At 41.7% G+C, this 26,863-nt stretch overlaps 1 protein-coding gene across 1 annotated transcript in view; it reads right to left on the bottom strand.

Moving 5' to 3' along the window:
- Positions 1-1,905: 1,905 nt before the first annotated feature.
- map3k22 (mitogen-activated protein kinase kinase kinase 22) overlaps positions 1,906-26,863 on the bottom strand; it is a 36,809-nt gene continuing 11,851 nt past the window's right edge. The window contains exons 5-19 of the mRNA XM_066716850.1: positions 21,188-21,297; positions 19,011-19,051; positions 16,169-16,268; positions 15,559-15,675; positions 14,680-14,803; positions 12,971-13,104; positions 12,740-12,813; positions 11,751-11,809; positions 10,670-10,744; positions 10,209-10,382; positions 9,397-9,545; positions 9,109-9,240; positions 7,142-7,271; positions 5,721-5,898; positions 1,906-4,678 (exon numbers count right to left, since the gene is read on the bottom strand). Of these exons, the coding sequence (XP_066572947.1) occupies positions 4,447-4,678; positions 5,721-5,898; positions 7,142-7,271; positions 9,109-9,240; positions 9,397-9,545; positions 10,209-10,382; positions 10,670-10,744; positions 11,751-11,809; positions 12,740-12,813; positions 12,971-13,104; positions 14,680-14,803; positions 15,559-15,675; positions 16,169-16,268; positions 19,011-19,051; positions 21,188-21,297 (1,829 nt within the window). The 3' untranslated portion in view covers positions 1,906-4,446. The remainder of the gene's footprint in view (positions 4,679-5,720; positions 5,899-7,141; positions 7,272-9,108; positions 9,241-9,396; positions 9,546-10,208; positions 10,383-10,669; positions 10,745-11,750; positions 11,810-12,739; positions 12,814-12,970; positions 13,105-14,679; positions 14,804-15,558; positions 15,676-16,168; positions 16,269-19,010; positions 19,052-21,187; positions 21,298-26,863) is intronic.

Below are 26,863 nucleotides of genomic sequence, written 5' to 3'. Positions count from 1 at the left end.
TAGCAAATCATAGCCCTAGTCTGAACCCCAAAATTAGTTCTCCTGCATAATTGATTTGGATTAGTCCCAATGTGTCAGAAATAACCCAAATGTAGCGACCATTTCTAAGTTTGTACCTTATTAAACGCCATCCTTAGATTTGACACACTCACCTAATTAGCCCTAAACACAATCAGATCTCTGATTTTAAAATAAATCAGAATCAGAGAACAGAATACATCTAAATCACAATTCAATAAACTCCAGCAAACCCTCAAGATTCATCCTGGGGGGAATGACAACCCAAGCATGTCAATGTGAATTACAGTACAAGCTTTTCTTTTCATTTTGCACTGATCCTAAATGAAGAATAAAATACAATTAAAATCTAAGGCACCTGTGTATGTGTTTGGGTATCTCTCCCAAAGTAAGTAAAGTACAGCTGAGTTACCATTGTCAGAGAATTATCTGAACATTTGAAATAAAATAAGGCAGCACAATGCTTGAAAAGACCGTGTGCTCAGATTGCTATAGCTCCTGATGGTGGTTATATCCAGTGGGTTTATTGCTGGAGTCTGGCCAGACCATGACAGCCCCTGGAAAATGTGCAGCTCGGTCACATCTGGCGCTCTGTGAAGAAACAACAGCGTCTGTCCCCACTGGAAATAAGCAGGAGGGAGAACAAGGTTTTTAAGTTTGTTGTGCTGTTGTTGTTTCTTGTGTGCTTTTAGACTGTGCCACAACAAGGACATCTTTGAAAGACATTATTGTCGGTGCAGTTCTTTGACGGCCGCTTGTCTGTGAATTGTGTGGAGTAGAATTTGTACTAGAAAAGAGTGAACACATGGATAGGGGAATATATACTAAACTATTTGAAACATGTATTTTGGATTAACTGAGTAAACTGCTGTTTAGAAGATACAGCTGCCATTATCACCTAAGAAATGCTTAGGATGGACGATTCCTTTTTTGGTAGAAACACGTTCAGAATATAAACTGTTTTTTAACCTCAGGGTAAAAGAATAAACAAATTAAAAACATTTTTCTAGCTTGATTTTGTTATGACTGCGGGCTTCTGAATGGCAGTGATTTGGAAAATAGGAGGCCAGCAAATATGGAGTCACGGATAATGAACATTATCTTACCGAACACGGCACATCCATGTATTTTTGTACATTACATGCACGTTTTTAAATCACCATCTGCACAATACTAAGTTGTTCCCCGTATAATAAAGAATAAGAGTAAATTTTAATACAATTAGAAAGCTAACAGGGACTCAAACAAATATACATTTTATAAGTTTGTTCTAATCAAATTATATAATTTATTTAAATAAACGAAGCACCAAGGAACTTGAGCAAATGTATAGAAAGAAAGAAAAGACAAATTATCTGAGTATCTGAAATCTCAAATACAAAATGCTCCTTACGGTTGCTCCAGTTTCCTGTGGAGATCTGATTTCGCTGGTTATTTATCATCCTTAGTCAGGACTGAGAACCTGTTTCCTGGAGGTGGCCTTGATACGACCAGAGCGAAATCGCTGCTCTGCAGTCAGCGTCTAATTGAGCACAGCCAGTCAGCAGGGGTCCCTCCTGCAGCAGCTCTGAGACATGATCCTCCACAAGCAAAACCTTTGTTCCAGTTTTACTCAAGCAGTTGATAAAAATGAGCCTGCAGCAGGATGCACATATGGGATTTTCCCCCGTGATCAAACTGTGGGTAAATTGCAAATCTAATTAATACATCCTGGAGTCTGTCCAAAGCTCATGCGTCTTTGAAACTGAAAGCTGCAGTATATTAAAAACGCGTATTCGTTTGTACACTTTGAACACAGAAATCTACACAATCTAGGAGAAAGGGACTATTTAAATCCAGTATTTCTATTATTGTATCTGACCCAATGAAAACACCACGGCCAGGATAAACAGTTTAAAAAAAAGTTTAATTAATTTATCATCTTAAATGTACAATCAAAAAATACACAATACATGTTTCCAGAGTTTTTCATACAAGGCCTCTGCTACCCAGATTTCGCCTCGGTCATAACCAGTGGGAGACATACTGCAGTTTAATAAATCAGAACTTTGAAGCGCCTACGGACGGTCGGTCATAAAACCAGACGCCGGCTGGATTCAAAGCTATCATGTTTACATTCTGCAGATCACACTGGCAACGCTTTTTACAATGTAGCTTTAAAAAAAGTGCAGTAGAATATACATTTAGTGTACAATCATTTCAATTAAATGTACTTATGCAAGTATACCCCATGTACAACGTTTTCCTTTATTCCTCTACTTTGGGAATCTAGAATGGAATGCCTGTTCCCTGTGGAACGCAATGCAAATGAAAGTGCTTACAGACGTGCTGCATTTTGGTTTGAAGTGTTCAATGGCATTAAGTGTGTGACCGGCTCAGAAGTCCGTGGGAAAAGCTCAGGATGTAGTCTGTCCACCAGCTCTGCATTAGGAGGGAGCTGATCTCATTAGCACAATGCCTATTTGAAACAATACATACAGGTACTGTTGTCTGTTAAAATGATGCAATTTCGCATTTTTAAACCGTTCATATAAAGTTCTGGATAAGTCATTCAATCCAATTGTGATTCTAACATGCCCATCTAGATGTATTTTTATTTGGCAACTCCAAGAAACTTCTAAAATGACTATTTATTGGACTTGAGTGCGTATGAAATCCACAGCTCCATTCTGCACAGCACTGAATCTGATTCAAAATCCCCAATTCTCTGCTGAGTTTATTGAAGAGAATTTCAATCTGACACACTGAAGTACAGTGAATCTGAAGCTCTACGCCATGTTGGGAGTTTTATACAAAATGTGAATTCACTACGATTCCCACCTTCTGACACATCCTCATCTAACTGTCCTTTGACCTGCTGAGACCGGCCTTCCCCACGTCTGACTGGCCTACAGAAATTGTGGACAATTCTCTCAGGTCCTCAGAAATGTGAATGTAATGTTCACTTTGACTAAGCTTAACTGTAATGTCATCAACGTCTGCAACACAAATCTGCATCAGTTTATGTCCAGAATTACATTTTGAAAATGCCACAGTGTTGAGAAGTACATGAACTTCTGATAAGAATTCTATTGAACAAAGTAATATATAACCAACTGAAAAAGGCCATTTTGCAATAATCAGGCTACACTCTATAATCGGGTATACAAAGGGAATGATGTGATATAATTGTGGAAAATGTCATGAATACATGCTTACTTCATATGCATTCAATATGAACTCTATAGGAAACCATGTGTTACTTCATGTTAAATTGCATTTGGACATTTATCATAAAGTGTTACCAAAACGGTAATTGAATTATTCCATTAACCAAGTATTTCCTCCTAAAAAGCATAAGTTACAAAAAGTGCCCAAGACAAAATGTCCGTGAATGTTTAGGAAACATGTTGAAAGTTTATCCAACAGTTTCATCGTTTGTTTGTTTCGTTTGTTGTTGTTGAATGTTTTGCTGAGGAAAAAAGCTTTGGATAATACAGTAATCAAACATAGCAGCACTTCCCAAGCATGCAGGGCCGTTGTCTTTGAGGGAGGCCAGAAAGCCTGGGAGGGGGCTGGAAAACAGCAAAATATAAACTCTAATTGTTTAAGGAAATTGGCAACTCTTTAGTTTAAACCGTAGTCAGTCCACGCAGGCTAATGCCAACGAGCACAAGTTGTGACCATGTCCTTGGGGGGGTGGGAAGTTACCCTAGCGCCAGCCCTGCACGCCAGCCAGGCCATTTGCCTTCAAGGGCCAAGATTTAAGCCCCACTTGCTTTATAACTGCAGACTGATCTCCTCAACAAACTTTAAAGGCAACATGGGAACCCTTTACATGTATCTGTCTGAAAGGTGGCATCTCTTGTCCTTCTCATCAGATAGTGTTCTGACGAAGTTCTTGCTTCCAATATTCATACAACGGCTTAAAATACATTTTACGCTACTGACCATGATCTAACACTTTTGGTAATCGTTTGCCCCAATTCGAGGCACGCAGTCCTCCTGGCAACAAACCCAGAATTCCCCCGACCCTTCCTGGTCCTAGGTTCGGCCGTGGACATGTCTACCATGCTGTCACTCCAGTGTGACGGGGGAAAGCTGTGCGGTCCGAGCCTCGGGGCAGCCACTGTCTCCTCGCCCTGCAAATGAAGATCCGCTGGAGGTTTGCTGTATTCGGTTGGTAAAGCTTCAAACAAACAAGCCAAACAAACAAACAAACAAAAACTCATTCCACAGAGCCTTACGTCCTCACAGAAGGAAGTAAACTAAGCTTTTTATAACATCCTAATGGCTCGTCCAGTATGAATACTCAGACCGGTCCACTGGAAGGTTCTCTTCTCCCACCCCGGACGTTTCTGGTCGTCTCAGGGAGAGACAGCTGGTGAGGGGGGGCTTCAAGCCATACTGAGAAGGCAGAGGGGCTTCTCAAAGTGCCCCCCAAAGAGGTCACTGGCCCCGGTCCTGGATGAAGGGGTGGCAAAGCAGCTCCTGCGCGGTTGGTCGCCGCTTCTCCTCCACGAAGACCTGCCGAAGGAATTCCCTGCAGGAGTCCGACACGCCCTCGGGCAGCACCGGCTTGGTCGGCTGGGTGGCGATCTTGAAGATGGCCGCCATGGCTTCAAACTCGGCCCAGGGGGGCTTCTGAGTCAGCATCTCCACCACCGTGCAGGCCACGCTCCTGGAACAGCGCACAGACACGGCACACGTCAGATTTGTGACGAAAACGAACCAGATTTTACGTTTATGCAGCGCTAATCAGCAATGCCCAGATGAGGTGGGTTCAGCTGCCCAGGCGTTCCTCTACACGTCCTTGCAGCAGCACTGGGACCACAGTAAAACACGTCACCGACACTATTTTGGTTTAGTAAATCAGCGGAAGAAGCAGTGGGCGCTCACACATAACACACGCTGGAGGAAACGTCTGTGTCTGTACCCTGTGAACGGATCGTTCCACACTGGGCGCCAGACGATAACTGGCAAAGCTTAATGTATGAATCGAGAATTCAAATAATCGGTCAACAGAAAGTTCCAGTTAGTGTTTCTGGTGGCTCTTTAATTTCAACGGCTCTGAGGTGGTGGGTTAAGGAAACAAAGACCACATGTATCCATACCCGCAGATAAAGGATGCTGTAAATATACATCAGCACAAAGGCTTGTTATAAAGCCCTTCCAACACAGAGAGGATGGGTGGGGATCTTATCGCTAGACTGACTCAATAGTGGCAATAAAGACAAACTCGCACAAACAAAAGCTTATAAATATGTCAACGCCGGTGATAAGAGTCCCCCAAAAGAGCCACAAACTGTGGAAAGTGGGAGAGGGGTTGTGTATGAGGTCAGAAACATTTAATTATTTGGACTGAGCTGATACCACACTGTATCCTGCTTTACAAGATCAAATCGAAAGAGCGGAGAGATTAATTAATGGTCGGGGAATATTGGATTCTCAGAAACGCCCTCTGACCTTCCGAAGTCAGGCCTGTGTGCATCTGGGAGCATTTTCAAGCAGGGGATGGGTTATCGATGGAAAAATCAGGCCAGCTTTGCCCTAAAGTCTAATTCTGGTCTAGACGGACATTGATCCGTGTGATTTAAGTTCACTTTGAAACATTAATGCTACAGATAATCATCGGTAGTAAAGGAGATCTACAATCAAATGCAAAAAGATCAGACCTTGAATAATCTTGATTTGCAGAGAATGTTGTGTCAAAACAAGCTCACCAGACGTCGGCCTTCCTCCCGTATCCCTCTCCGCTGATCACCTCGGGGCTCATCCAGTAGGGGGTCCCCGTCACTGATTTGATCCCAGTGCCCGACATACAGATGGTCTGGATGCGTTTGCTCGCCCCAAAGTCACCCAGCTTCACATTCCCCGAGGAGTCTCTCAAAATATTAGCACCTGTGAGACACAACAGAGGGAAAAACGAACGCTTGGACTTCATTCTCAACGAGAGCAACATGCAAGCCTTAGAAAACCCAATGTCGACGATGACCTTTAACCTAATCTTCGCTCACAGCAATGAAAACCAAGTGAAAAATACTTTTACATCACAAACAGTCCTGGTCACCATCTTTGATTAGGGGTGTGAATACAAACCCATTCGCAGCTGATAAGCCACGAGGTCGGGCGCGATATGAGACATTGTGTTGTGTAGTTCAGCAAACACAGACTCGGCAAGAGAGACAATGAAAAACACACGTCTCCACCCCAGCATACCGCGTTTTTCCACCAACATGGTGCTAGACGGGCCCGGCTACAGCCCTTGTGGTTATTTAAGCAGTGACTAATTCAACCCAGCCACCAGCCTCCCACACCCAGGAAGAAAATGTGTCCCAGCAAATCCTGGCGTACATTTCGAATCAGTGTTAAATTTAGAATAACGTGACCCAGTTCCGTATTAACCGCTTTGCTCACTGTGTAGACCGCTTCTCCCAGGTGTAACTGCTATGCTAACACTGCGCCTGAAGGGGCAAAGTGACCTCAGAACGGAGCGCGTGGTAACCTCTCGAGCTGCAGCTGCTTTTGCGTTTGTGCCAGGAAGCGTCTCTCTCCACGCAGCCTCACTGTGCGAGCTGGACGCGGTTATCGAGCGACGGTCTGCGGACGGTTCCTTCCTCTGCGCTGAAGTCAGAGTGGTTTCTGGCAGGGCCTCCTGGAATATATTGTTGTCTGACGCTGAAGCCAGCCAAACCCGTAAGTATTTTTAAAGCCGCGTTTTAAAAATGGAACGTGGTTCAAAGGTGGCCGAAGTGAACGCAGTGCCCTTGTTTTTCATGCTGCGTGGCACCGCCAGCCAAGAGAGTTGGTGACTAAAGGAGCTAGACAAATCTCCAGCGATGTACACTGTGCATTCATCTTGAGCGCGAAACCCCCCGTTAATGATTAATTCCCCTAATTGGATCCTCAGCTGGTCTACTTTCAGCATTTCATTCTCTGAGTAGAACATGTCTGTAAGGTGTGTGACCCAGCTTTGCCCTCATGACAACAGCAGGTAATTTATTATTACTATAACAATCTAGGCTAGCAATCTACCTTTCTCAAGGGTACAACAGCAGTGTCCCCCACCTGGGGTTGACCCCACAACCCTCTGCTCCAGAGTCCGAAGCCCTGACCACAACCCACTCTGCTGCCAACAATTTACCTTTAATGTCTCTGTGTACAATCATGTTGTTGTGAAGGTAGAAGACTCCCTGCAGGATCTGTTTGGTGTATCTGCGGGTCACCTTCTCTGTCAGCGCCCCGTAGGCCTTCAGTTGGTCCTTGATAGAGCCCTGGTCCAAAAGAAAAAGGCGGTCAGATTGACATCCAGGACATTGCTGTCCAGTCTGTCTGAGGGCGTATGGCTTCTTTTCACAGAATCTTTAAGTGTGATTTCTAACATACAATCTGTCTTCCTTTTTTTTTATTACAATATCTAGAATAAAGTCCAGCTCAGATGGGTAGAATAACCATAATAATAATAATAATAATAATAATAGCTTTAGACTGGTACAAAGCAGACAACACCATTAACAGCTGTTATGTTAGTGATACTATTTAAAGTCTGTCTGAAAAGTGGGTCAAGTAAGCAGTTAACTTCTGATGATTCGGTTTTCTGTTGTGTACGTAAGTTAGATACATAAATGCTATCTGACGCAGATTTAGTGTTCGCACAGATGATTCCTTGGCGGTCTGTGTTGGATCAGAACTGGCCGTTATGAGGACCAGATGCCTACAAACACGGCAGCTGTTGCCAGATAGTCTGCATTGCCATACAGTGCACAAACACATAATTTACTGCTGTGGCCGTCTGGAGGCAATCTGACACCCAATGACTACCAACAGATCTTGGACATGTTCCTAGACATCTCACCATTGGGCCAAGATAAAGTCAACGCATCGCAGATTTTCAAAAAGGCCATTGAGCAACTGTCTTCGATAAGACACCAATGGGCCAATGACAATGATTAGAAATTCTGTATATCCAAAAATAATAAATAAAATAAAAGAAAGTCTCCAAAGATATCCCACTACTACCACCAAATGTCACAAGGGCACTAACCACTGAAATCAGATGTCTTGGAAAATCCCATACATGTATACTGTCCAAACTGACCGTTCCATATACCGTGAGGGTCATAGTCTGATACACTATTAGGCACAGGCAGAATTAAGAGGTAAATCTACAGCTGGGTAAGATTTTGTTTTGGTTCTAGGGGTTGCTATACCCTATGGCCCCATTAACAGTGTTGTTTTTATATTTGCACACTTCTTCAACAATATTTACTGACATCTGAAGAAAATATACTGGCATCAGAAGACTCCAGTCCGGAGTAACTGTCCCAGCTTCCTGTTTTTACTCTGTAGTGCACAAGCACATCCAAAAACCTCCATTGTTTACTTGTAATATCTTTAAAAACAAAAACACTTGGGAGATGTTTATTATTTCAAAAAACAAAGGTTACATATGATTTTGCTTTGTGCCTCACAAACCCTTTCCAAACAGACAGCGTGATGCACTTTATGTTTCTTATCTAAAACCCTTTCATTTGAAACCCAATCCTCTCTTAAAAGGAGGGAATCTTATCAGCGTTTCACAGCAGTGTGAAGCGCAGGCTCTTTGCACTGTTTACTGGCTGACAAGGTGCAGAGGAAGTGGAAAAAAGCCCTGGCTGGCCCGGGCCACCAGCTGCCCTGCCAGCAGTGTCGCAGCAACATAAACATTCACAAATCTGAAACAATGCGCGTTAACGGGAATCAACACTGTCTCCCAAAGTATTAACCTAATCAGCTAGTGCATACAGTGTTTACAGCAGCATTGTTACCTGGTAAAGAGCTGTTTTTGTCCCACTTGGATGGCTGCAGCAAGATAAATAACGCAAGGTCTGCAAAGGTTTAGCCTCCCTCTACTTTAAACCACTGTGTTATTTCAAAATAACGGGGGACCTTGATGGCATTTTATCTTAATTTCAAGACCTGCCAGGTGCTGCCTTTAAGGTGGCTGCGCTCAGTGGTATTGCAGTGCAATCCCACGCTTTATAAAGGCAATCGACGTGTTTGCCGAGTCCGACCGATAACCTGGGCACGTTCTTCTCGACCTTCGGCGGGCCGCACACGGGACGGACTCACCCCCGCCATGAACTCGACGAAGATGGAGAGCTTCCTGTCTTCAGGGTCCCGCAGGCAGCCGTAGTACTGCACTATCCGATCGTGCCGCAGGTTCTTCAGCAGCTGGATCTCGCACTCCAAGGCGTTCACTTCCTGGACAGAGAGGAGCAGGAGTGTCACAGCTTGCGTGCTTCAGAGGCACTATTATCAGGTATTAAAACTCTTTTGTGCATCTTACGTAGGTACACAAATATGTTTTCCACTAGAAATAACATTGTTTGTGTTTGCTTGGCAATCAGCTCTGCTCACCTTGCTGGTCTCCTGGCACTCGGGGTCAAAAGGCACCTGTTTGACAGCCAGCTCTCTCCCCGTCTCCACGTCGTAGCAGAGGTACACCTCCCCAAACGCCCCCCGGCCCAGGAGCTTCCCCAGCCTCCAATTCACCGGCGCCTGAGGAGCTGCGGATCAAAAACCAATTACGTGCCATGGAGTTTGCTCACTTTGGGACTGAAACGCTGACGCGGACAGTAGACTACCTTTATTGTATGGTGTCAGTCATTTCCCTCTCTCACACAATAAATAAATAATCCAAAAAGGTAATGGAAAAAAGTTTTGGCACAACCTCGCTTCTCAAACATCAGACTCCACATACTGTGGACAATACCAGTTCCCTCCAGCAGGGAGCGGCTGTGTGTTGCTTCCTGAAGAAGTAAACACTGTTTTTGTTTGACTGGATTTGTTTGGTGTTTCCTCCTCATATATAAGTGGTTTCAAGGCAGGAATATTCACCGTATGGTCCAGATGAGGCTGTCACAGTGTTACGCTAGTAATTTATACATACAGGTTTGTGAAGCTAAAGTAATAAATGTATACAATTGGGGATTTAGTAGGAATATTAGTCTAATTTAGTCTCAAACATGATGTTCTTAGACTTGCACTATTTATGTTATTTGATGCACTTTTTACTCGCTGTGACAACTGGGTTTGTGCACCTCACTGTCTTAACAATGATTTTACAACAAACAGGCCCAGGTCTTGCCAAAGCAGCGACACAACGTCCCCTCCCGTCACTGAGTTTGGGCGCTAGCAGGCCGCTGTCGGGCCGGGGGGTGGGCTCTCACATTTGGCTGCTGAAGTTCGCTTGCTGGTCTTGTCGGAGTTCCAGCTGATGGTGCGCAGGTCGCACAGCGTCAGGTTGGAGGTGCCACTGTCCCCATAGCTCCGCGTCCTGCTGGGGGGGACCAGCTGGAAGAGATTGTCCTGAGGCATGAACCGGCGGGGGAGGGTCCTGCGACCTGAGGAAAGCAGACACAAAAATAAGGGTGTCAGAGGGTAACTCCGGTGGGATTCCCTCCTGGAAAGGCACCTACTCTTAGACCAAACCACACCTGGATTGGAAACATCACTGCTTTCTCAGTAGCCATTGCATAAAATCAGCATTCCTCACTTTGCTGTCCTCAATCGTTGTGCCGCTTACACCCCTTCTGTTTGTTCCTTCCTCTCTCGGACTGTGATCTGAACGGACTGATTTGATTCTGTCCCACAATGCCAAGCGTGTGCGACAGGGTTTTGTTCCTCTTACCGTCATTGTAGTCCTTCCTCTGGTGGGAGAGATGAAACTGCCTGGGGAAGGTTCCCCCTTTATTGTATCTGCCGCCTGGAGAACAACAAAGCGGAGACCAAGGTCAAATCACAATAAATAATGATTTGTATTGTACAGACATTCAACTATACATGTATATGATGACATCGGATTCATGTCATGAAACACTTATTATTATTGTCATGTAGCCGAAGCCTGTACCGGAGGTGACTTTCAAACTATTAAAGAAACGAACGCAAAAACAGATCAATTTCATATGATAATTCTAAAAGATAGTTCCAAAAAGACACACGGAAAACAAAATGAAACGCTGCTTAAGGACCAGAGTATGAGAGGCACAATTTGGACATTTACAATAATTTATAAGCAGCACACCGAGCGGGGTGACATTTGCCGACTAAATCACCGCTTTGCAATCATGAGCGCCGATAGCTTTACATGAAGAATGCGCTCCGTCGCCAACTGCAATTGAAAGCAGCTGTTATGTATAATGACTCCACTTTGTTTTTGTTTCTGTTTCCAAGGGAGATGGAGTTATTTGCTTCTATTTTGTAGAAAAGGACTCATAATTACGAGGGGGGAAAAGAATAAAAAAATAAAAAAAAGATGAGCAAATGAACCGACCACCGATCACATTTAAAGTGATTCCGCATTAATGAGGCTTGTGTTCCTGCTAATCGTCGGGGGGGTGGCGAGAGTCATCCGCCGACTGGGAAATGTATACTTCATTTAACTGAACAATCACCCTGTGTTTGTTTAAATTAGAAACCTGTAAATAACAAACTGTACGGCTCACAGGCAGCTGGTTAAAAAGCTCGGCTTTGCGTTCTATTATTTTACAAGATGACAAAATGCAAGATGGGAAACCCTTCAGGACAATGTTTTGCTTGTTTGCTCTCCAAGAACAGTTATTTGATTTAGGCATTTGGGAAATGAAACCATGAGGTCTTTATATTCAGATATTGACTGATCTGCTAAATATAACATCATCATCATTATGGTTTCATTAGAGATTTCCATAGTCAAATAAACTAACCGAAGGCGAACGCAGAAAACCCACCTTCAATGTTGCGGTTCATGTAGCTTTCTCTGCTGCTCCCCCGCTGTGAGAAGGGAGGGCTGCAATGACACGGAAAGCAAAACAAGACGAATGGTTCAAGTGCTTTCTTTGCTCCTAAAGTACCGTCTTTTCCCTTCCCTAGATTTTCTTACTTCCCTTCATTCTTCATAACGAGACTTGCCCTACATTCAGCTCCGTTACTGTATCTTTACGACACAATTTCTCTTGCATGTCCCCAAAACGTTGCATATATAACCATTCTATTTTTGCCCTCCTCGGTAAAAAATCTCTCAGAGTTCATCTATGGCTTCACTGAGCTCCTAACACTCAAATTTCAATCCTCTTCCACTGAGTGAGTAAAAACAGAGAAGTATTAAACCCACAGACACATCACTCCACAAGGAACCAGTTCACTAGCACTGATTTTGTTATCATAACTTTACATCGTCACACTAAGGGGGCAGAAACCCGAGACGATTAGCATCCATGTTCTTTTAATACATTTCAATGTAGCCACTTCCTTCAATTGTTCTTGCTTTCAAGGCTAAGATAATGATTGCCCAGGTACTGCGGTTTCCAACGCGTTCGAGCCTGTGCCATGAGAGCCAGTGAGATAGCGGAGGAATCCAGATAACAACGCAACCGCATTGTCAGCCAGCATGCCTTCCTGGTTGGCTTGTCTTTAAAGTACAGGCTGTATTTCCAGTGGGTATTGAATGCAGTCATCTGGATAAAGTCCCTTTTCTATTTTTCCTTTTTCTAACTGTAGACTTCAAAGCCATTGTAAATTTCAAACTGGAATGTCTGCTGCTACACGTTTTCTCTACAACATAACAAAAAGGCACACTTGATTGGGCTCCTCCACACTTTTGAATCTGCAAAAGGTTACCCAAAGGACCAATCACGAAACTCCTCATCGCAGTGGTGCGGTTCACTGTCCGTGTTCAAACACATACATGTCTACAGTTCGTTGGCCGGGGGACACTCACCTGTCCGGGGACACGTCTAGGGAATGGCAGCTGTCCGACAGCGAGTCATCGGGACTTCCAAAAGGATCCAAGATCTGTCGAGGTCGTGAGAGATGTTATTACTTCTTTTTGTTTGAGTTCTGAGTTTCTCTCATTGTCAGACACTGACACTCCCAGTGGTCAATCTCACAAAAGACTATTACAAAAGTGTCGCGCTCTTGAAGAGACGGAGGCAGGAAAGCGGACTCTTACCCCGTGCTCGTGTCTCTCGGGGATGAACTCTCCTTCGCTGTTGATGCTGGTGTGGGAGCCTTGCCGGGCGATCTGCTGCTGCTCCTCGGGGATGCTGCCCGGTGGGGGGGACCTGCGGCCCGTGTGCAGAGACCCTAGACAGAGAGCAGAGAGGGACAGCACTGAGCTCTAGAGGAATGGGGGGAACACCCGGCCGACGGACTGCATGGCAGCGACACACGCAACACTGCTGCACAGATCGCTGACCCGGGAAACTCATCACGCTGTGTCTTACCAAACGCCACGAAGAAGAACAGCATTTTGGAAGAAGACGTGGCGTAAGACGACTCTGTCATGACATGTTCCTGGAAGTCAGAAAAGGCGCTACTAATTCACACACTGTGGCCACCTGCCACACTTGCGTTCCCGGCGATTTACAATCAAAAGCGATCGCCTTGCCAGCAGCCAGATTACACCTCCAGCGATGCACTTGAAAGGGGGGAACATGAATATTAAAGCTCCTCTCGAACGCTGCTTACCGAGCGCAGCTAACGGAGCGGCACAGCGGTTGGCTTTGAAGCGCTTCGACAGCGGGCATCGATGAACAATGGCACGGTTTTCTGGGAGCTTTCATGTGTGCTTTAAAAAATGTATGTTCTCAAATGACAGCCTTTGGGGGGAAGGGGGGAAGGTGCATTGTTGTTAAAGTTCCCCATTACAAACCTGTTTATCATGGCAGGAGTGGGGAATGCATGTGTCCTACAGCTCAGTCCCAACTCAGCTACAATATCATTACATTTCCACAAAGGTTTAAAATACCCTCACAACTCAAACAGTAAGATGACGCAAACACAAAAAACATCCAGTACAGCGACAACATCACAATGTTTAGGTATGTAAAAGGGCTGGCAAAAGCTGTACTAATACCACACCATTGTACAGTAATTCCCTCTGCTGTTCCTGGTGATTCGCGATACCTTCACCACAGCGAGGATCTCCAAAAATAGAATCAAAAGAATGCATGATGCAGACATGAATGTATCGTCGTCTATCCGAGGTCAACCCTCTCGTCCAAGGTCAAATGTTCCCACTCATTAGAACACAGTATTACAGAAAGGAGGTTTGATTTTTCTTCTCTGATGATTTTATACCTTCAGATGATACTTTTACATACATCAGCTCTTCTCTCACAGCAGTGAAATACACACGGCATAGATAAGATCAAATTTCCCACTGAAGATACTTGTTCCTCATGTCTAATTCCTCATGTCTAGTGCTTTAACACATTCTGCTTAAAGACTGCTTCAATAAACAGTATTATAAGTGTTTTAAAACCAAGCCATTCATGTTTGCAGTTATTAACCTTCAGAAAATGAAATGGGAGTCTCCTATATGTTTGGTCCTTGGGAAAACACATCTAACTTCTCATGTTTCCAGAGGAACTGTGCTTAAATGTGGCTTGAATTAAACCAAAAGACGTCACTCTGCTTCACAACTCAAACCAGGCCTTCGTAGCGGGCCAATCTGGTCGCGGTCAACCCTAAGCATGACTTAACCGGGGAAGTGAGCTCAACAACTGCCAAAATAAGACCCGACACACAGTTTTGAGTTTCACAGATTCTAGATTGGATTACACATTGCGTCAGAGAAAACTGATAGGAATGAGGAAGAGCTCACGCCCAAAAGAAGCCGTGTGTGTGGGCGGGCGTTGAGAGAGGCAGGGGACTCACCTGTCGAGTGTTTGCGCACCCTCTCCGAGCTTTTGTACGGAGAGCCTTTCAGGTCCCCCAAGGACTTGGACATCCACTTCTCCGGCTGCTTGTCTGCTCTGTTGTGGACCTGCAGATAAGGACCCTAGGGAAAGGGAAGAGAAAGCTTTGATTTTATTTCCCCACAAGGGTGAAAATAAAGTATCAAATATCATGTCTACTAAAGAAGCCTCACAGAAAGCTGACAAATATTGTCTTTTTACTATGAAAGCCTGCCTCAAGTGAATTTCTGGATATTTGCCCATTTCTAATACATCTAATCTCATTTTATTTACAGATATACTAAAATGGTTCCTATGTGAAAGCCAGGGAAATTCAATTCAGTGATAATTAAATTAAAAACTGTTATCGTAGAGCACAGTGGATTATTTGAAGTATTTGATTTCCATCTCTCTTTTCTTTATCTAAAAATGAACGGTTTTAAGTTTGCGGAATTATATACAGCGTAAAAATAGGAACACTTAGGGGGAGGGAAAGCATTACTCAGATTAAAGAGAAATAAGTTGTCCTATATGTAGGCATTATTTTAGAAATTCATGTTATTCTGTGGATATATATATATATCTCCATATTGCGGGGGAGGGATGTCACAATCAGTCCCTCAATAAAAAAAAGAAGCTAATTACTAAAGCTAAAAAAGTAAGACTGCATTTCCAGACAACTAAATAAATATCGTTTTGTTTGTCAAGACGAAACACATTTATAAAAGCCTACAATGCCAGCCAAACAGTTACAGGCAGACATCAGATTGGATCAGAGTGCATTTCTGGGAATCCCCTCTTTCCCGTTTGCCTTCCAAGTCTCCAAGAAACCGGTCCCAGCAGGGGGAGGGTGACTCACAGGGTTGCTGTTATTTGGAGTCTTCACTAACAGCCGCAAACACTTCACTGCCGGGCTGCGGTCCAAGCTCAGCACGGCCTTGTCCAAATCCTCCTGACATTTCAGCGGAAGGAGAAGCTGAAACAGAATCGGACGGCGCACACATAGAGAGGGGTTAGCGACTGAACCCAGGCCTGAGGGCTTTGAGGCCTAGGAATTGTTTGTAAGCAGCGTAGTTTGAGTGAACAGAGGAAATGTGTCTCATTCTAAGCCTCGTCTATCATTTTTCATTCATAAACTCTTAAACACCCTGCAGGCTCTGCTTAACATTTATCCCCGATATTGTTTCCACTGAGATTAAAAAGTTGACTCGAAGACTCGAGTGTTGTAACTAAGTATATGAGATCATATTTTCCACTACCAATACCATATTTTTAATTCGGTCAGGTCAACAGGAAGCTGTACGATTTTCTTTAAGATGAACGATCAATAGTTTTACATTAAATTCATTACTATAAACATTGTTTCAAATGAAGGATACATTCTCTACTACGTCCCAGTCAAGTGTGTCGATTTTCAAATGTAAATAAATACTCAATACACTTGTTATTTGGATGTGAAAGGAAAGCACCTCTTTGTCAGGGTAATACAGATCCATCTGCTGTCCGAACACATCTGTGATCTTTTGAAAGAACTCCTTAAACTTCAAAGGCCTTCGGAAGTGGAGAATCCTATAAAAATGAACAGAATTGGGATGAATCTTTATCTTGCCTAGTAAACATGTTTTTTTGGATCATATACATAAAGACAGACATGCAATTCTTCAGGAACTCTTCTGTACGGTTTGAGCTTTGTCTTTTAAGGTGTTGTACGCTATTTATAATGCTACGATTTCTAGAAACTGTTGGTTGCATCTTCACAAACTGTACTGCTGCATTGTAGAAAATCTAATGTTTCATCGAGATGCACTGACAAATTGAGCACAGGCTGAAGGTCATTACTGTGAAGCTTCCCACAGGGATAAAACGCCGTGTGATTTAGGGCCCTCGAATGTGCGATGCTCATCATTTTAACTTCTGATCTAGTGATGGTCTGTTATCAATCCCATTTCCAAAAACACCCAGAGAAACGCTTCTCTGTGAGCATGTAGGTCAGTGTTCAATTTGCCATGACAATAATGCATGAGCACCAACTTTCAAAAAGCTTTCATGAATCCAGAACATTGCATGATTCATGTTCCTTTCTTGCAAATTTCAATGCCATCATTAAAAACAGACGGCTCATCTCATTTCCAGCTCCCTGCTTTGAGAATTGTAAATTTTACTTAACAGAGAAATCATTTGTAAGTCGACTTTCAAAGGTAAAAGTGACAGAAGAGGCTCTTTGGTTAAATGGCTTTTTAACTCCGTATCGTGCAATTGGACCAGGCTACGTGCTCTGCTTTAGTAGTGTGTCAAAACATTATGTGCCTCGGGATACAGAAAACGCAACGAATGTCAAGCACCTGTGCACCGATGAAAATAATTATCCTTGGATTAAAGAACAGAAAGAGCAGAGAATGGGCTCTGAAGTTATTTCTTACCCCCTGTAAAAAACCCAGTCCCCCCTGAGCGTTTGAGGCATCATAAAGGTAAATCAGTTTCAGTCCAGCAGGTTACTGGTGTGGTAGGTGTGTCAGCATCACTAATCAGAGACAGGAAAAAGGAGTGGCCCTGTTTTGTTGTTCCTTGTGGGACTCCACCCTGACCAGGTTTCTAATCAGTAACGTAGGCAGCAGTTTTAACACTAACAGCCGCGTATTAAAGCAAGTACAAAGGCAAAGGCAAATTTCCTGAGAGGAAAAAGAAATAACTTGAGCAGCATAAAACTAAGGAAGCTTTTCTGTGTTTGTTTAAAGGTAATTTGTAATTCCACAAGAATATCACCCGTCGGGATGAAAGCAATCACAATTTCACCTTTTCTTCCTGCTTCAAATCCCAGTCTCACCGTTTTCTAATTGTTTACCTGTTTCATAAAATTATACTTGTCACAGAACTGTGTCCAGAAAACTCATTCAACTCAATTAACACGTTTCGTTTTTGTTTTCTCATGCAAATCCAAACTGTTTTAAAGAAACCCTCTACTTTTCTAGGATCTTCCCTTTCCTTGCTGAAACAAATATAGTGAATTCTGTCCATGGTCTATATTTGCATCTCTGTTCATGCACTTTATAGATAAAAGGAGTGAAAAACTTCTACTTTTTTTGGCCTGTGTTTGGCTGCGGGAGTTGAAGGATGTTCCAATTTTTTGGAATTTCCTTCCTGGACAAGTCTGACGGCAGATAATGAAGCTTTTTACCATTTTAAACCCAAAGTAAGACAAAGACAAACGTTTTCTTGGTATAGATGTATTTTTTTAACTGACTGATTTAAATGTGGCCTAAAAACAATAGAATATCCCCAGACAACTTGTTTCACTTGTATCCCATTAGGCTTTTAAAATATTTGATGTTCTGAAACATATGTGCCCTTTGCCTTCTACGTTTACAAATAAACCCTCCTGAACGTTATATTTTTGGGTATGCTCAAGTATACATAGTGCTTTGCAAAATGGCATTATAAACATTATATAGGTATCCACAAGTCTGATTATAGTAATGATAGATAGATAGATCCTTCTGTGTCAGGCAATGCTATACAAGTTCAGATCGCTACCTCTGGAAAAATGCTTACCAAGCTCACTAGCACAATTCACGTCCTCAAGCATCAGAAACACGGTTCCGTGTGAAATTATTTCTTGCACCATTCAGCTGCCAAAAATCAGCTGATGAGAGAATTTGTTTCTAGGGAGCAATGAACTGGTGCACTTCCAGTTACCAAGCGGCTGAATCGTCAGCCTCCTTGATATTTAAATGTGGGCAATTGTACAAAAACTATAAAAACTGCCACCTCTTTGTGCAAGTGTGCGTGTGGTTTTAACTGCTGCCTGATCACAGGTCCTTGACAAGTGAGGACAACACCTTACTGACGCCACACCCGGGCGTCTCCACACGTGAGCCGCTGCAGGAATTGACAGCTGTAAAAGTGATCACCATACAGGGTGGTGACATTTGTATGAAGCTTTAGCAGATGCTTTTTTGGTCTGTCCAAACTGGGATACAAAAAATTGTTAAATGCAAATGTTTGCCACTGTAATGTGCATTTCTAGTATCCTTACTGATAAAAGCTTCCACTTAAGAGTATAGTCCAGATAGCACAGGTTTATAGCTCGGTTATATCACTGTATTAGAGTCATGGCAGTGATCCAGGCAATTTAAACCAATTAAAGACACAAACGGAGAAGGTCTTACACCGTTATATTTGCAGTCAAACATATCTGACTAACATAATAACAGTGATAAAAACTGCATCACAAAATGCACCAACAAATCTAAGCCAAAGCTCTGCTATCAGGAGAAAGTCTCACACACCCACCCAAAATACATTCTCACTCACCGTTTCTCTCTCTCGTGCTCCAGCTTGATACGTACATCGTCCTGGAGGAAGAAAGGTCAAAGTGTTATCAGGAAAACTAATTCTGGTGCACTACATAAACGGATCCAAAGAGGATATATATGCTCTGCTTACAGTTTATTGGTTTTCATAACAACATTAAAGAAAAAAAGAAAAAGGTGGGGGGGGGGGGGAAGTGAAAAACAAATCCCTGTTTGATTACCTCAGGACACAAGGTTCAAATACTTAAGGCACATTCCACAGATGACATTAAACATTAACCACACTAGTTCACTTCCTGGCTGAATACATTTAAAACCACACACAGCAATAAGGAAATGGTCTACAGCCCATCTACGGGTCACCTACGTACTCTGAACAGTCGTGAGAAGAATGAGGTTACTTATGGCGGCCTATAGCAAAAGTAGTTGCTTTACTTGTTGCCAATGCAGCTGAAACAGCAGCTCCTGGCTCACACTTTGTCTTTGGTTTATTTAATAATCTTCTAATGAAGTGCCTCAATGTACATTTTAAGTCCACTGCATATGAAACTGAAATGGAACCTGAAATTGATTATACGATTAGAAAACAAACAAACAAATACATATACATCTAAATATAGCAGATACATCACATCGACAGCAGGAAAATGTAGCTAAGCAGCAACTGCCGTAAGTCCTTCTGAATTTCAGAGTTACATTATTTTTTGATAAGCAAATGAATCCTTCTCAGTTTGCATTAAATGTGTAATTGCAATCTGTTTAACAGTAATTAGGATACATTACACAAGGCCAAACATAAGTCAACACTCATCACCCTTAACAACAAAGCAAGAGTGCTCAAGCTATTATCCTTTCAAACCCTTCCGTAATTGAAGAAATAAAATGTTTGCACAGGCTTGTTAGGTGTTTATAGCACCGTGTTAACACAATCAGGAGAGCCAGTGCCAATAAAAAGCTCAACCACCACCAAAGGGGTTTCTGGGCCATCCCGAGCGAAGGATAAGGGCAGACATGAAGTCAGCTCAGGTCCGGGCCGTCATTGTAAACAAGGCGTAAGTGATTGCTGTAGAAGTCATTCGAGAACGTCCCCTTAGAGCAACAGAGATACTGCATTGCACATGAAACGGGCTGGAAAATAATACGGTCTTTGCCCTGTAACACTCTGCATATTAGGCATAGGCTGATAACTGTAGACTTTAAGGAATGTATAATAAAGTGAGCTAAAAGATAGAAAAAAAAAAAAAAAACATACTCATGGAAAACAAACTTGCTCTATTTTTTGTATATGATATATTACATATATATAGGTATATAGTTGTTAAATTCCCAAGATCTTTAATTGATATAAATGCTCAAATGTACAAATGAAAAAATGAAAGTGACCTTTTCTGGAATTCATCAGCTAAACTTGAGATGAAAGTACCATAAAAGGGTATGTAGCAAATAGAGAGAAGTTGTGGTTAAAGTCTGAATTTCTGCCCAATTTTGTGGACATAATCTTTCAATATAGGTGATGTCCTTACTTGGAGTAGTACTGCCTTACTTATACTTTTTAAGGAAATAAACACTCATGGCAAGAGCATACATGGTACAAGTGCATTAAAGGGTAGGCAGCTTCCAAATAAAGAGATTCGGTGCAGGGCAGAACAACTGGACACTGGCAGTAGTTGGTCATTTTCTGAGGCTTGAATCCACAGGAGAATATGTTTGCCGTGGGCCTAACACCAGCACACACACAGTAGGGTTTGGCTGCTTTATCACCGCATTTGCTTCATCATTAAAATGCTCTATTTGTTTTGTGGGTTTCCGCGAGACATACCAGATGAATGATACTTGAATAGAGCAGAGCACAATACACAGGAGATGGGAGGAAAAAGCCCTTGTGCAAATACATGAGAGAAGCCCTGCTGGCAATGCTGGTGGAAGCGTGTCCGTGCAGATCATGAGTTCAGCGTTTTCACCGATGACACATTAGGGAGCTTCCAGAAGATAATGATCTCAGGAATTTGGGACAGCACCACAATCTGAAGCTCCTGTACACATTCGATATGAACGGGGAATTGATTAAGACATAACGACCGTGGTGTGTTTTCTTTAGCTTTGTTGTGGAACTCCAGAGCTCAGAGGGATGATGCAAGAGTCAAGAGTCAGGATGTAAACCCAGATATAATACTGTACCTCTCTGAAGGGTAGGGGGTGGGGTTTCGGTTTACTGTTGTTCAGTTGCACATAGCATCGGCCCAGAGCAGCCAGATCTTTCATGATGGAGTTGAGCGCCTCCTCGTCATCTGTAAACAGAGATGGGATTATAAATTGAGTTTCAGGGGCAGGTCAACGGCATCATAGCAGCCGTAATTAGCACAGAGATTAGTGGCAGAGTTCATAGACATACAGACCCGGTTGCAGCACCGCAGTCATAGCTGCGCCGTGTTGACATAAAGCAGACGAAACTACAGATTAATCCTTACACAACATGAGTAGAGTCTGCCATTCTCTGTGTCATGCTAAAGAAACAGGTGACGTAAAAGACTGAATCTCACCCAAATGGGTGTAGGTGTTTCCATTGACTCGTTTGAGCAAGTCAAAATGGCATTAAAGATTAGACTTGCCAAGGCAACATAAAAACAACAAGTCTGCTCCTGAATCAAGCTCCTGTTGAAACAATGGGCTTCAACTATTCCTCCTAAGCTCAAAATAAGGATTTCATTTACATACCAGGAGCTGTACTATACCTGAAACATGGTCTTTAAATACATTTATAACAATAACTTTGTATTACTGTTGCACTGGGGTCCTGTCTTTAAACTGGAGAGCCTTCATTTGCTGTTTGTGATAATTTAACAATGAATTCTAACAATTATAATAATAATAGGCCTGCCTTTTTTCTTTCTAACACGTCTTGTTTCCAAGTGTGATTTCTGTTATTTTATTCTATTACATTTGCCATTCACTGTTATTATCCACGAACATAGGGGCAATACAAATTCCTGAGCTTCCAAAACCACTCTTGCCCTGCGAGCATGCTCACACATTTGTCACAGTTGCTACTCTGAACAGATTTTATTTTGCATAGTTGGCAAGGTTATCCTACCAAGGAATTTCCCAGCAGAGGAACGATGACCTCATGCTGAGCAGAAGTGTAACTAACGCCTTTAACAAAGATATAGAAGAAGTATCTTGAAAAACACGTACCATGTATTTTTCTATTTGGTTTCTTTGTGGTGCAGATTTCCATCAGCATGTTTAATTTACTACCATGTTTGGAGGAGGAAAAAAAACAACCACAGAAACCTACAAGATCATGTAATGATGAATGTAATTTCTTCATACTTTGATGCTCGTTTCATGCATGATAATTAACCTTTTATCACAATTAGGGGTTAGACCAAATCAAAACGTACATGCAAATTACAAACCTGAATCCTATCACAGTTTAATTTATTGTTAGAAGCCACATCATACTTAGAATATCAAAGCTTATCGTCTCATCAGTGACACAAATGTCTTGTGGCATTTGGAGAAATACATTACATTACATACAGTCACAGTGGATTTTTCAGGAAAATCCAGGTGTTTGAGTGATAATATTTTTGCTGATTCAATTAAAATGTTTTTTGATGCATTTTACCCACTGTGATATAAGGAAAAAAAAAAAATATATATATATATATTTTTTTTTCCTTTATATATCTCTTTTAAACAATGCGCTACTGTATGAAAAATGCAAAAGGTCCCTTGTCTCCAGGCCAATAACATAACGTATTAAACTCTATGAGTCAGCAAAATTGAAAAAGGTGTGGAACAAAAAATGCAACACTTAATTATAATTTGTTTGTAAACAATTATTGGTCAAACACCCCAAGTGCATTTTTAAAAACCAACAGAAGTCAGCCAAAAGAATAAACTCTGGCTGCCAACCAAAACATCACAGTTCTCTTGCTTATAAAAGTGATTAGCAAGCAAACTGGGCAGATTGGGAAGAGGAGAGAGAGGCAGCGAGGGAACGCGTAGAAAACACTGAACTCGATGCTTTATTGTACGACTAGTACCCTGACTGTCACCAGTGAAGATAATCCCTCAGATCCTCCCTATAAAGTGAATGGACTTTCTATTTTACCGGGAGGAATCCCATTACACAGGATAACATGTGCTGATCTGGGGTGTATTGCCAGCACAGCTACCCAGTTTCACACTGATTAAAGCATGGAAGCTACACTAGCACAGCCGCTCAGTACAATAGGACTTGTTGTAATCTCCTGTGAGAGACGCTGACTGCATAGCGGAGGAGTGCGAGGCAGAAGATCCTGCCGTGGAGAGAGCTTTTGCTCTTTAAATGACTACTCTCGCCCACTGCACTATGTGAATGGAGAGAGTAGACATCCCCTTTCCCCATGCGAAAGGTCGCCCGTCCGCTCTGAGGGAGATACGAGAAACAGTGGGCGTGAAAGAGTGAAGCACAACACGGTGAAAGGTGGTCGTGAGCCGTTTCAGTGTTAAATGAGAGACACATGGGAATGTTTAAAGCATTTCTTGGTGCCAGTTTTATTTGCAAAAGGTGATAGAACAAGCTAATAAAACAGTAACTACAGATTTTCATGTTTCAAATTCAAAGGAGCATCTTCATACTAACATCCTCAGGTATACACAATGCATTCAATAATTATAATACAATATCTGTAAGCATAATCTATAATTGGAATTAATTCAAATGTGTTTTACACTAAGGAAATAAACAATAGTCTACAGATTCTGCATCTCTTTGAGGGATACTGCATTCAAATATAGTATTTCTGCTGTAAGTGCATTCAATGTAAGCAATTGTGCCTCCCTTAGGTAATTTAATTGCATAGGCTTTTTACTGCATCATCACAAACTAAAACATCTTGGCAGGATGGAGGAACCACAACACTTAAGGTATGTTCGAAACGCATCAAAGATGTGCCAAGAAAGACTTCCGTGCTTTACTACAAACCAGATGGACAGATATTCATCTCCATGTTTTAATTAAACTTTAAACATTTTTACGATAAGTCTTAGGTCTGATTTATTGAGACTTTTTGCACTAATACGCATTTTGAGTTATTACATTTCATTGCCTGCGGGCAGTTGGGAAGATCGCTGCTTGACAACAACTGACTGAAATGGCACAGTTCACAAAAACATTTAATTTACATAAATCTATGTTGATATTTACGTACTGACACAGGGGTTTACTTCAGTTAGGCAATGCATATCTGGCAAATCTGATGCATATGTAGCTGAAATACATATATCGACTCCGTATGTCCTTATTTCTTTATAAAATATGATTTATTACATTAAGTAAAATGGACTATATTGTACAGAGGGTATAGTGGGATGTTCTTGCTAAATCAACTGTAAAAAACTATTTAGTAGGGTTATGAAACAAGACATATGATCTTCATGACAGTTTTAATGAAAGGGTGGTTATTCCGATTTTCTTTCCATTTTATATTTTCATTAATATGCTTCATGTCTGGTGTATATACTATATTTCATCAAAAACGTAAGAGAGAGTGCCAGAGTAATAAAGCTGTCATTAAAGCGATATCTGATGGAGTCCTGGAATGTCTAATTTGTGGCCGGCTCTCCTAAGGGGGCTGTCTAATTACCAGACGGTTTTGTAGTGTATATTGTGAGCAGAAAGACAGGAACCGAATCATTTAGAGTCTGATCTTGTCTTCAACAGAATTGTAATTCACTGCAGGACAGTTTTACAATTCTATACGAAAAACACAAAGGAGGAAAAAAAAAAAAGAATTTAATTGGATAAGATTAAGGAATTTCTTATGGGTTATTAAATAAGGAGCAGGATTGTGAAAAAATGCAACGATACACACCACTAAATAAAAGAGCATTACATTAGAGGTAGAAGTGTGTGATGATGCTCAAAGCTATATCGTTCAGAAACCCATTTTTTGTTCCATTTAAGTCCTGGCAATTTATCATTTTCTACCGAGTGAATTTAAGACATCATTTGAACTTATGGAAAATGTGCCGTTATTGTCCCTGAGGGGTGGGCGGGGGGGATTATATAAATATATCCAAGTATATTTAAACGTACACACCTACAGCTGCTGCAGTTCATCTTTATCACACAAGGTTTTTACAGTTACTTTCTTTCAACTTAAGTGTTTTAGATTTGTTTGTTTGTTTCTCCAGAAAATACAGAGAAAACTATACAGCAGTACAAAGTTGCATCGGTGTCTTATAGCAGTGGAGGAGATGTGTATATATAACGCCTTGCAAAAGTTTTCAGAACCAAAATGATGCATACACATTTTTATTAACTCAATATTTTATTCAAACGTTAATGCGTAGACTGAAGACTTTGATTGGGTCACTCGAGGACATTCACTTTCGTATTCTTTAGCCACTCCAGTGAACTCTATCTCTTTCAAAGCTGTCGTTGGCCTCACAGTGGCATCCCTCACTAGTGCCCTCCTTTCCTGGCTGCTCAGTTTGGAGGGACGGTCTGATCTAGGCAGTGTCTGGGTGGTACAATGCACCTTCCATTTCTTGATGATTGAGTACACTGTGCTCACAGGGATATTCAGAGACTTTCATATTCTGTACCCTTTTCCTGACCTGTGCTTTTCAATGACTTCATCCCTGACTTGCTTTGAAAGCTCCTTGGTCTTCATGGTTGAGTGTTTACTTGAAATCCACTACCTGACCAAGGAACCTCACAGAGATGGTGCTTTTACTCTCAGATCATTCAACACATTTTGTAGCTCGTTGAGGTCATTTCGTGTGCCTGAATTAAATTAGGTTTGCCACCACAAAGGCTTTGAATACTTATGCAATCATGACTTTTCCATGTTTATACCATATTAATGATTTACATTTGTTTTTGCTTTGAATGTGTGAAGTTGGCAGTGGATATAACACATATGAATTCCTACTTCCAAGTGTCAAGACTGTAAGCTGTAAAGCAACAAAACATGGAAAATGTGAATACTTTTGCAAAGCACTGTGTGCGCGTGTGTGCATGCATGTGTGTGTGTGTGTGTGTGTGTGTGTGTGTATGGTGATATTTTATAGAGATTGCCTCTTATAAAAATACGAAAGCTTAAGATTATTTAGGACAGTAAATGTTTTTAATAATTCTATTATTCTATTTCTACTTCTAATTCTATTATTATATTAATATACTTCTAACTTGGTTAAATATTCAATTAAGTAGCAGGAAGGAGATGTTATAATGTTTTGTTACTATCGTTACTTGTTTTGTTAAATTCTATTATCTCGTCCACATCTCTTTTGCGAAACTGAGACTTGTGTTTCTGCAACTACAGATTTAGTTATGGCATGAAGCCAAGTTATGAGATAATTTGGGATGATTCAAGTAAATTCCAATTTGCTGCCAAATTTAGGTTACTAAAAAGTCCATTTAAAAAAAAAAACGATTTTTACGAAAGATATGAGCTATTAAAAGGGATTAAGAGACACATACTGCTTTTGTGTGTAAATCGAAAAGCCTGTTATAAGATTATTATACAATAAGGCATAATCCACATTTATAGTGCTCTGTGCTCAATTCAGTTATTGAATCTACAGTCACCTTGACCTATGACAAAAATACCAACATTTTTAACAGCTGCCAGCCTGTAACTCACATCACTAATCACAACGGTACAAAATAAACATTTAAAAATAGTCTTTCCATGGATTATTTTATCAGGTGAGTCTATAACAAACCACGAGAGGTCCTCCAGTAGTTTACTTCTGCAGTAATCCTAAACTGTGAGGCTAGGGATTCTCAATAATGAGGTGTTAACTATCCTTAACCGAGACGACAGACTTCAGTGGAGATATGGTTGCCGTAAAGTT

The sequence above is a fragment of the Amia ocellicauda genome, chromosome 2, assembly GCF_036373705.1.
Source record: "Amia ocellicauda isolate fAmiCal2 chromosome 2, fAmiCal2.hap1, whole genome shotgun sequence".
Lineage (NCBI taxonomy): Eukaryota > Metazoa > Chordata > Actinopteri > Amiiformes > Amiidae > Amia > Amia ocellicauda.
This window is presented reverse-complemented; position numbering and strand designations above follow the sequence as displayed.